The sequence below is a fragment of the Lissotriton vulgaris genome, chromosome 8 (genome assembly GCF_964263255.1).
Source record: "Lissotriton vulgaris chromosome 8, aLisVul1.2, whole genome shotgun sequence".
NCBI lineage: Eukaryota > Metazoa > Chordata > Amphibia > Caudata > Salamandridae > Lissotriton > Lissotriton vulgaris.
In genome coordinates, this window is record NC_141696.1 from 361,009,660 (window position 1) to 361,021,801 (window position 12,142).

The following is a 12,142-nucleotide window of genomic DNA, read 5'->3' on the forward strand; positions in this document are numbered from 1 at the left end:
GAATGCTCTCTGGATCAACTGGTCGAACAGCTTAGTGTACGCTTTTCCACCCATTCCCCTGATTCCAGCGGTGCTCATCAAGCTGGCCCAGTCCAGGGCACGGATGATCCTGATTGCCCCGGAATGGCCCAGGCAATGGTGGTTCACGGACCTACTTCACCGGTCTCTCCTTCCGCACATACGGCTGCCGTGCAGGCCGGACCTTCTTACGAAGTTCGGGGGGCAGATGTTGTACCCCAACCTCACGTCTTTGAGTTTGGCGGCATGGCTCCTGAGATAGTGCAATATGGCCACTTGAATAGGCCCGAAGATTGCATGGACATATTGAAGGAGTCTAAGCGCCCTTCCACTCGGATCTCTTATGCTTACAAGTGGAAGAGGTTTTGTATCTGGTGTGCGTCCAAGAACTTTGACCCAACGACGTACAAGGAAGATGTCATCATTCTTTACCTTCTACATTTGGCGCGGTCTGGCCTTAATGTTCATTCCATTAAGGTTCATCTCGCTGCATTGACTGCCTACAGGAAAAGCCCTTCACAGACGTCCTTCTTCCAGCTCCCTGTGATCAAAGACTTTTTGGAAGGCTTGAAGAAAGTGTTCCCTCCTGTCAGGCTTCCTTCGCCTTCGTGGGAATTGAATGTGGTGCTGTCCAGATTGATGAAGGAGCCTTTTGAACCCATTCATAAGGCTTCGTTGCAGCACCTGTCCTGGAAGGCGGCGTTCCTCGTGGCCATTACATCGGCCCGCAGGGTGAGTGAAATTCAGGCGTTGTGTTGCCAAGAACCTTATACTGTATTTCATGCTGCTAAGGTTGTTATGCGTACTCACCCTAAATTTCTTCCCAAGGTTATTTCTGATTTTCATGTCAACCAGACCATAACTTTGCCTACGTTTTTTTAGAATCATTCGTCTCCAGCGGAAAGGTCCTTGCATTCCTTGGATGTTAGGAGGGTGCTGAAATTTTATCTGGATAAGACCAAAGATATTCGTAGGTCAGACCAATTGTTCATCAATTATGGATCAGTCAGGACGGGTCTTGCAACCTCTAAGCAGTCCATCTCTAGGTGGATTGTGTCCTGCATACAACTGTGTTACCAAAAAGCTAATAAGACCTTAGGAGGTAAGCCTAAGGCTCATTCCACCAGGGGCAAAGCTGCCACGACAGCCTTGCTCCGTAATGTGCCGATTGCAGAAATATGCAAGGCCGCCACTTGGAAGTCGGTTCATACATTTGCTAAGCATTACTGTCTGGACACTGATGCCAGAGCAGATGCTCAGGTTGGACAGGCTTCGCTGCGGAATTTGTTTCCCCAATAGTGGTGTTTTCTTTCTCCACCGCCGCTTTGGTGTGGGGATGGGCTTGCCATTCTATTCACTAGATTATGACTATACACAAAGACTCCCTACTACAGAAGGAGTAGTGTTCGAGGCATGTGGGCTGCTGAATTCATATCTGTGCATAGTCCGCCACCTAGTGTTGGGTCCGGATGATTGCACATTGTTGTCCTGGAAGAGTCTTCGAAGTATCACGAGATAGGTGGCTCCTCCCCTGGACTACAGTGCGCATGGGCATCGCCTCCATCCCCAGATTGTTTTTTTCCGCCATAGGGTTCGGATGTGTTTTCGGTTCCCTCCATCGGAACCGATAGTTGTTCGATTTTTACTTGAGACCAAAAGGTCTTTAGGCTGGGCGTCGGTATAGTTGCGTTCGGGTTTTCTTACTGACTCTCAGCTCCGATCTCCTACTGCCCTTCCACGTGCTTCGACGCGGACGGGCCTACACTACAACCTTTGCTATGGAGCGGACTCCATTCAAGAAGTGTCCGCTGTGTCACTCAAAATATTCGCACCTCGACGTGCACCCCGTGTGCAACACATGCTTGTCACCGGATCACCGTGAAGACACCTGCATGGCGTGTTCAAAGTTTAGGAGTAAGAAAACTTTGAAGATTCGCCGGGCTAATCGACTCCAGGCACAGTTGTCGGCTTCGGCGCCCCCACCTGATGACATCTTTCAGGAATCGGTCGAGGAAGAGGACGACGTACAAGGGTCGGACTCTGGCCCCGCGTCCGAGGAAGAGACCTACGACGCGGATGAGGAGGCCTACGACGAAGTCTCCGGTGAGGTAGGGGACGACGAACTGATTTGTGCCACGATGGGAGATAGCTCAGAGGAAGAGCATCCCCAACCAGACTCCGGGGCTACTCCCCGTCATACGGCCCAGGTCGAGGGATCGCCTTCGGGCCTTACCCAAGATCTAACTATGAGTCCTACGTCCCCGCCTCCGGGCCCGGTCACGGACATTTCTAACAAGAAACCGAAAGTGAAGCCGACTGGTCTCGCACCCTCGGATGCGAAACCGAAACCGAAAGTGGCGTTGGTGAAGAAGGTTCTGGAGGCGTCAACTTCCACGAAACCCAAAATGGCCGACTTGAAGAGCCACGCCAAAATGGCCGACCACAAGAGCCGCGCCAAAATGGCCGACCCGAAGCCCTGTGGGTCGGCGCCGAAGGTGAAGGCACCCGACGCGGCTGCGTCGGCACCGAAAGGGGTCGCGGACCCGAAAACGGCTTCGAAGAAGCGTCACGCCGACGGTGCGCCAGGCCATGGGGCGTCGGCACCGAAGAAGAGGCCTACCGGCGACCGGGCTCTCGGAGACGAAGAGTCGCTCGCGACGGTTCAGCCCTCGGCATCCCTTACAAAGAAAGTGGGAGAATCCTTAAAGCGGATCCAACAGTCCACTGTTGTTCCCAGCCAGGACACTGTAGTGCCTAGGCCCACGCCGAAGCCTGCCAAGGAACAAACGCCCATTCGTTTTACCCTTCCTCCCAAGTCGGCGCCGAAGGCCTTCGCGCCTAAGCAGAGCGGACACTCTCAGGAAGTATTGACGCCGAAGGCTGCCTTGGTGGTGTCGAAGCTTTGGCTGCAGCCGCTCGCGGTGGAGGAACGTCGTGAGGTGACCATCGACGCCAACACCGGAAAATTGTCGCTCCTCAAACGAAAGATTACGTCGGAGCCGGCGTTGGAACCTTTTAGGATTCCACTTAAGAACAAAAGGTACTCTGCGGACTCTTCGGATCTGATGGAACCTCTGTCTCCACAAGCCCTGGAACACTCGCCGGCCCATTCCCCCGTGCCTGATGTGGACGAGGAAGAGGACGAGTACAACTATCCTGCGTACTCGGATCCGGAAGAGGAGCATGTGCCCTGGACAGCAGGAGGCGACACAGACGACCCGCAGTCGGGCCAGGACACTCAACTTTTCGCCGCAAAAACGTCCCCGACAGAGGACTCGGCGGCATTTAATGCATTAATAGAGAGAGCTGCAGCGAACCATGACGTCGAACTGCACTCAGACCCCGTGGATGCGGACTTCTTAGTCGACACCTTCTCGGTAGCCGAAAAACAAGTCAAGACACTACCGATGCTTAAAGGGGTGCTGAAGCATGCACAGGAGGTATTCAAGGAGCCCACCCGGGCGCGGGTGGTCAATCCTCGCATCGACAGGAAATATAAAGCGGCGCCCACGGATCCCACGTATATTAAGGGACACTTGCCATTGGACTCCCTGGTGGTGTCCAACGCTCGAAAGAGGGCGAATTCGCAGACTACTGGAGATGCTCCTCCCCCAGACAAAGAGTCCAAGATCTTTGAGGCATCAGGCAAACGCATTGCTGCACAGGCAGCGAACATCTGGAGGATCTCTAACACTCAAGCCCTGCTTGCACGTTATGATAGGGCCCATTATGACACATTAGAGGCCATCCTGCAACACTTGCCTGACCAATACAAGGAGGCGGGGGAGATGCTCATTCAGGAGGGTAAACTCATTACAAATGCATCCATCAAATGTGCCCTAGATGTGGCAGACACTGCCTCCAGGGCAATCAATACAAGCGTGTTACTTAGACGCCATGCCTGGCTTCGAATTTCTGGGTTCAAACCCGACATACAAACCACAATACTGGGTCAAACAGTGAATCCTGACCATCTGTTCGGCCCTGAGGTGGATGCCTCCCTAGAAAAAATGAAAAAAGATACCGAAACTGCCAAGTCTATGGGGGCTTTACAAAGTCAGCAGTTTCGGGGTGGTTCCTTTCGCCGCTCCAATTCAAGAGGCACCTCGAGAGGCCAGGCATCCCAGTCCACGCAATACTACAAGGGTAACACCCAGTCCTCGTATAACAACAACAAGGGCAGGGGTGGCTACAGAGGCAATAATATCAAAGGCAGGGGACGTGGAAACAATGCCTCCAGGTCCACCACCTCCAACAAGCAGTGACGTCTTGTCACTTCCCCCCGATCACACGACACCTGTCGGGGGGAGACTCCAGCAGTTCCTGCCGGCGTGGAGGTCCATCACCACGGACAGGTGGGTGAGGTCTCTTATCCAGTACGGGTACTGTCTAGAACTTACGTCCATTCCACCGGACATACCGCCAAGAAGCCGTGCTATGTCCGACGAGCACTTGACCTTGTTGCAGCAAGAAGTACTGGTCATGCTGCAAAAAGGGGCGATAGAGCTCGTTCCATTGCAAGAACGGGGAACAGGGGTTTACTCCCTGTATTTTCTGATCCCCAAAAAGGACGGATCACTCAGGCCGATCCTGGACCTCAGGCCCCTGAACTGGTACATCAACTCGGAGCACTTCCATATGCTCACATTGCAGCAGGTGCTTCCCCTGCTTCAACGGGGGGACTTCCTAGCAACGCTGGATCTGAAGGATGCCTATTTCCATATTCCCCTGCATCCTTCCCACAGAAAGTATCTCAGATTCACGATCTTAGACCAGCATTACCAGTTCAGAGTCCTGCCGTTCGGGGTCACCACGGCACCGAGAGTTTTTACCAAATGCCTAGCGACTGTGGCGGCGCATCTCCGTCGCCAGCACGTCCATGTCTTTCCATACCTAGACGACTGGCTTATTCAGGCAAAGACGGAACAGCAGTGCGTAGACCACGTGTCACGCACCATTCACCTCCTGCACGATCTGGGATTCTCTCTGAACTACCCAAAGTCCCATCTCCAGCCCGCCCACGTGCGACAGTATCTGGGCGCGACAATCGACACTCTGGCAGCCACTGCGCAGCCGAGTTCAGTGAGAATCGCCAGTATCCAGGCGCTGATCCAACGATTCAGACCCCAAAACTCGCTTCCAGCGAGGGTGTTCATGCAGTTGATAGGCATGATGGCCTCCTGCATCTCCATTGTCCCGCACGCGAGACTACATATGCGTCCGCTTCAGGAGTGCCTGGCACGTCAGTGGACTCAGGCTCATGGGCAACTGACAGACCTAGTGTTGGTGAGCGGTCGGGCGTACAACTCTCTGCATTGGTGGAATCCACAAAACCTTTGCAAGGGCCGACCATTCCAAGAGCCTGTCCCACAGATCATCCTGACAACGGACGCCTCTCTCCAGGGATGGGGAGCGCATGTACTCCATTACACGGTGCAGGGACTATGGACACTTCAGCAAAGGAAGATGCACATCAATGTGTTGGAACTGATCGCAATCTTCATGGCCTTAAAGGCGTTCAAAGTACATCTGTGCAACAAGGTCGTGTTGATCCGGACGGACAACATGACGGCCATGTACTACATCCAGAAGCAGGGAGGAACACACTCTCCACAGCTGTCTCATCTGGCTCAGAGCATGTGGAAGTGGGCCATTCAGAGGAACATCTTCCTCATGGCAGAACATCTCCCAGGCAAGGACAACCAAATGGCGGATCTGCTCAGCAGACACAGCCATCAGATGCACGAGTGGGAGTTACATCCATCAGTACTCCAACCGTACTTCCAAAGGTGGGGTCATCCAGAGATCGACCTGTTCGCCACAAAGGAGAACGCAAAATGCCAAAGCTTCGCCGCCAGATTCCCACACCCCCAATCACAGGGCAATGCGATGTGGATGAACTGGTCAGGCAGATTTGCGTACGCTTTTCCCCCAGCACCTCTGATACCGCTGGTGGCACGCAAGCTCAGGCAACACTCGATGACTCTCATCCTGGTTGCTCCAACGTGGGCTCGCCAACCATGGTACACCACGTTTCTGGAACTCTCCGTGGTACCGCATCAAAGGCTTCATCTCACTCCCAGCCTTCTGACGCAGAGCCATGGCGACATTCAGCACCCAGATCCGCAACAGCTCAACCTGGCGATCTGGCTCCTGAAGTCCTAGAGTTTGGCTACCTCAATCTTCCTCCCGATTGCATGGACATCATTCGGGAGGCGAGAAAGCCCACTACTAGAGCTTGTTATGCGGCTAAATGGAAGAGGTTTGTCGTCTACTGCGTGGAGCACAGCATTGACCCGCTAGACGCGTCCATTCAAAACATCATATGTTACCTCTTTCACCTGTATCGGTGTAATCTAGCTTACTCTTCCATCCGCATTCACCTGTCGGCTATGGCAGCATACCTCCAAAATAGGCAACACCTGTCACTCTTTAAGGTCCCTGCTATCAAGGCTTTTCTGGAAGGACTCAAAAGAGTCATTCCACCAAGGACTCCACCAGCTCCGGAATGGAACCTCAATGTGGTTCTTACAAGGCTGATGGGTCCTCCCTTTGAGCCACTACACTCTTGCGAGCTGCAGTTTTTGACCTGGAAGGTGGCGTTCTTGGTAGCAATCACATCGCTACGGAGGGTTAGCGAACTGCAGGCGCTCACCATCCAAGAACCTTTCTTCCAGGTACATGCCAACAGGGTGGTGCTCCGCACTAACCCTAAGTTCTTACCCAAAGTGGTCTCGCAGTTTCACATAAACCAAACTATTGAATTGCCGGTGTTCTTCCAAAACCCAGAGACGCTGGCGGAGCGGATGCTCCACACCCTTGATGTGAAGAGGGCCTTGATGTATTATGTGGACAGGACAAAAGATTTCCGCAAAACCAAACAACTTTTTGTTGCTTTTGCCACACAACACAAGGGAAATGCAATCTCCAAAGCAGGAATAGCTAGATGGATAGTAAAGTGCATTCAGATCTGCTACGCTAAAGCTAAGCGCACTCTCACTATCCCACCGAGGGCCCACTCCACTAGGAAGTTGGGGGCCTCTATGGCGTTCTTCGGTAACATTCCCTTAGAAGACATCTGTAGAGCAGCCACATGGTCTACCACTCATACTTTCACTAAGCACTACTGTGTAGACGTGCATTCAAAACAACAGGCAGCTGTTGGTCAGGCTGTTCTAAAAACGCTTTTTCAGACTGCTGCAGCTGGCACGGGCGGCCGCCGCTAATGGAGGGACTGCTATGTATTCTATGCACAGATATGAATTCAGCAGCCCACATGCCTCGAACTGCAAATGCTACTTACCAGTATGCATCTGTTCTTGGCATGTAGGGCTGCTGACATTCATATCGCCCACCCTCCTCCCCGGCGCCTGTAGCAGCTGCAGTATGTATTCATATACACACATATGCTCATAGCATGGTCATCACTCACTTCTTCACTCCATCTCTGCCTATGGCTAAAAACAATCTGGGGATGGAGGCGATGCCCATGCGCACTGTAGTCCAGGGGAGGAGCCACCTATCTCGTGATACTTCGAAGACTCTTCCAGGACAACAATGTGCAATCATCCGGACCCAACACTAGGTGGCGGACTATGCACAGATATGAATGTCAGCAGCCCTACATGCCAAGAACAGATGCATACTGGTAAGTAGCATTTGCATTCTTTCCTGTAACTCCAGTTCTATAGTAGGGGTATCTCTGTTATAGTCATAAGCGCCCTCCTTCCTCCCCGGTGGAGAGATATTCATGTAAAGAATGCAACAGGTCTGGCGTGTTACGCCTTAAAAAAGAACTGAAAGTAAAAGGGACATGCAGTGCAGTCTGGGATACTGTGAAGTTCTGGAAAGTTCTCTTAAAGGCACAGTACCCTGTTTTGAGCCACATAATGGCAGCCTATAGGGCTTGTCTGTCAATGCCTTCCTCTCTATCATTTCAGAGGGCTTTTGCTGCTAGGGCAAAGGAAATCTGGACAGGCTTTGCTGTTTGTGGATTTTTGGTGGAATTTCTAGTTGAAGTACTGGACAGTGTAGCCTGTTTATAGGCTGCATTATATGTCTTTAAAGTCTCTCAAGTGTCTGTGCAGTTCTGCATCTTTTCGACACTTTGAGAGATTATTTTTGATTGCTCCGGGGTCCACACACATGGGTGGGACTATTCACTAGATTATGACTATACACAGAGATCCCCTACTACAGAACTGGAGTTACAGGAAAGGAACTACTCCTTGTCCTGCTTCAGGACCCAGCAAAGAGCGGCTGCTCCAAAGACTAGTCTGCACCCAGTGGATCCGCAATGCAGGCTATGTCCACTTATAGTAAAGAGCTGTGCATGTGCCAGGATGGAAGAAGGGACTCTGGGGGCTACTTGGCTAACTTCCTGTGAAGATTCCAGACCACCAAAAGCAGATGAACCCTGCACTCAGCTGCCCAGGAACGCCTGCCTGCCACTGGACGCCAAAGTGCCCTTTTGGGCTTTTGTGTCCTGACCTTCCAGTGGTGTCTCAAAGTCTGTAAAACCCTTAGCCAAGGTCGAAGTGGACTCTGGTCCTCCAAAGAAAAGGATTTACTTACCTGCAAGGAATCAGTGAGACTGCTGTAACTGGTGGTTCTTTTGACAAATGGCGACAACCTGCACTGGTCTCCCCTGCTGCATCATTGCAACTAGAGTCCTGATGCCGGAGGTGACCCCTGATGTCTGTGGCGAACACCCACTGCATCTCCAGCATCCTCTGCATCAGGGCCACTTATTTGCTGCACAGCGGTAAAGGAGAAAAGTGCGCCAAGTGCACGAAAACTAATAAGCACTACAGGTAACTGTCTCCCTGGACCTAAGGGGTCCCTGTAACTGCCCCGTCATGCCCTATCCAAGTAAAGAAAAGTTGCCATTCTAGCCAGTTGGCACCTAGCTGCTAAACAGATTACAACGATTAACGATATTTGGTACTTCTAAATGCTTAAAACTTGTTCCTTTGATTAAGTGTGAGTGCTCTGTTGACAGCTACCCAGGACTAGGCTAAGGGTTTTAATAAAGAAATTTAACTGTGACAAATAAAGATTGTGAGACTATTGCACAGTGAGGTCTCAAGATCACACCACATAATAATCAATTTTTCTACAGTAGACAAGGAGTTAAATATACTCCTATTCTGAGAATTAAGGCTTTCAGTCCCTTGGGAGACTGCATATCCAAGCTAGTGGAGTAGGGGATGGTGTTGAAGTTAAAGATCTGGTGTTCTTATCTTGGTTTTGAGGTTTAACATAACTAAGTGGAAATTGGGAGACCTCAAGAGGAAGGCAGGTTCCCAAGTTATCCTAAGGTAGTGAAAGTGGTCCATGGAGAGATGTGTAGTTGGCTCCTAGAGGTCATATCTAAAGTGGCATTCTCTGAGAGGAGAATACAACAGAAATTGGGAAGACCAAGGAGTGAAGCAGATGTGAGACACACTACTTGAACACCTTCTTGCCCAACCACAGAAATGGTCCTAAACAGCGTGTAGGCACTACATTTATGTAGAACAAGGAAATGCTTGAGACAAAGAGAGACCAAACCCAACGAAGAACAAGTTTGAATGTGGAAATTAAATTGACTAACAGTTAAAGTAAAAGTAGAGAGATGGTGATGTTCACAAGCTAAAAAGTTCAAATCATTTTGGGATAGCTACAGAGTACTATTCTGTTTTTTTAAATCCATGAAAATATAATTGACCCGGTTGGTAATAATGGAATGTTGATGTCTATTTTATTATGCAAATAAAATCTGATGTAAATAAGTATTTTTATGTATATGTTAATTTTTAATTTTTGGGGGGAACATGTCCTAGCAACCCAAAAATAAAAATGTATAAGACAAGTTGTCAAGTGAATTAGCTCACAGTACTGAAGTATTACCTTCCTTCTGTTGCTAGGATAAAATTATTCCCCCTGACCCCATCACCAAAAGTGAAAAGGTAACTACTCTTCATCAACTGAACCAGATTCTTCGACATCGGCTAGTAACAACAGATCTACCTCCGCAGTTGGCGAATCTTACAGTTGGTAAGGGTCCAAGTTGCTTTGAGTATTAGCTATATATGACTTCATGCTTGCTTGTTGTATCTTTTAATTATCACAGGTTATTTTCTGATGTACATTATTTGTGTAAACCATAAAAATTGAGCTAATTAAGTGCATATGTTCTTTTTACACTTCTATTTTTGTCATTGATTTTAACTTGTACCATGATCCTATTGATTGTTCCATCACCTTGTTTATTATTACTTAGTTTCCTTGTCCTTACTCCAAGGGTTAAGGATCCAGGATCCTGACTAATGATGCTGTCTAAGTCTACAATGACTTGGTTGTAAGGCATTTTTCCTTGTTAGATAGCCACTGTAGAAGTATTGGTAGTTGAGTGAAAGGCGATAAGGTAATCGTTGTTGAAGTGGTGAATACAGAGATTGTTACATAGATTCAATTTCATAATTCTTTGTTTGTGATTAGTTGAAAAGGTGCAGTGTTTTGCCTCCTCATGCATTTTATGAATAGTTGTGTGGAAGCCTGAGGTCCTATGCATGATAATGACAACTTTTTTGTAATTCTTTGGTGTCCACTCACTTGTATCCAAGGAGTGCTTGAACATATCCTCACTTCATGCCCTCATACATAAATGAGCCTGGTCTATGGACTGATAGCGTTGCAATGAAAATGTAGTTTGAAGGGGCAGAGTAATAGGCGTTTCTGGCCATCTATTGAAAATGCTCTGCACATCTACCAATTTAAACTCTTGTATCAAATCATTTCTGGTCAGAAAGGCTTTTTGGTTGCCAGTGTAACACCCCAATTGCTTCTGTGTAGAGAAGCATTCAACCCTGTCTATGTTCCTCTATTTTTATGGGAAAGCCAATAGTAGTGTGAAAATGTTAATTCGAAACAAAGAGATGTGACCCCTCTCCCACAAGAGTGCCTGCTCCCTGCAAGTTACATTGACCAAGAAATGAATGTGATAAGTTGGAGATGAAGGGTGTTTCTGAGGTGCACATTGAACTTGTGCTTAAGAAATGGAGTCTGACCAATACTACAAATCCATTGTTCCTTCTCTTCGTGCCCTGACTAGTGCAAATAGTCCGTCTAGTCATCAATAACCAGTATCTATATTGAATGGGACATCTTCATTTCCAAGTTAGTTATTCTGCCTTTATTTTTACTTTTCACATGTGCTTCATTCAGCACGTCTCCAGGTAATTACAAAAATATATATTGCAATTTTCAGTTTAACAATTCTACTCAATATTGAAAGGCAGGTGTGTTTGGCGGGGGCGGTAGCTGCCGGCATATACCCCAAACATATTTATCTGAATAAAAAAGTAAGCACGGGCTCCTAACGACGGCTTGAGGCTGATTCAGCAGCTCACAATGTCAGTCTGTTGTAGAGGTATACAACTTAAGGCACAATTCTAGACCGCAACTATGTGTTACCCAGCCCCCCCCATCTCATACTTAACTTACTAACCGACAAATATTACTCTCACATCCAAGTCGGTGCATATTTTGGCAACAGAAGCAGTGTCCAGAGACAACAGGGGCGGGTCAGCATCTGGCAAAAGAAGCTGTTGAAGTCACCTCAGCAAAAATGTGTCCCTGTTCATCTATTCTCGGGTAAGCTACTAATATCGCATCCCAGGCAGGCAAGATCGGGACCCGGCGCACTCCTCTGGACTCCCCTCCCTGGAGCGCCTCCATCTCACGTTCCTACCATTTAACCAACTCCTTTCCCCATCTGTACAGGTCGAAGTCCGTTGCAGATTCCAGCTCATCATCAGTTGCCTACAGACAAGAATAATAACTAAATCTGAAAATCTGTCAGTCAACATTTGGGCTGCCCTGTGATTTTCAGGTCCAATAAGCACAGTTGTGGGGTACAGTTAAATTATCTCTCCGCGGCTCGATAGATAACTTTCAATGCAGCATCTGGGTATGGAACCATAACCTTTTGACAGAATGCTGTGTCGTCCGCGTGGCATCAGGGGCACGTCGATGTAGCTCCAGGGAACATGGCATTTATGTGCCTAGGGCTGAGGTACGCCTGATACAAAAAAGTAATGATGATTTTAAATCTGGCATTTCAAGACACTTAGTGGGATAA

General features: G+C 49.0%; 1 protein-coding gene across 3 annotated transcripts in view; it reads left to right on the forward strand.

Moving 5' to 3' along the window:
• Positions 1–12,142, forward strand: part of MED14 (mediator complex subunit 14) — a 1,095,522-nt gene that overhangs the window by 147,903 nt on the left and 935,477 nt on the right. For all 3 annotated transcript variants that reach the window (XM_086934128.1, XM_086934129.1, XM_086934130.1), the window contains exon 5: positions 9,927–10,056. In XM_086934128.1, the coding sequence (XP_086790254.1) occupies positions 9,927–10,056 (130 nt within the window). The remainder of the gene's footprint in view (positions 1–9,926; positions 10,057–12,142) is intronic.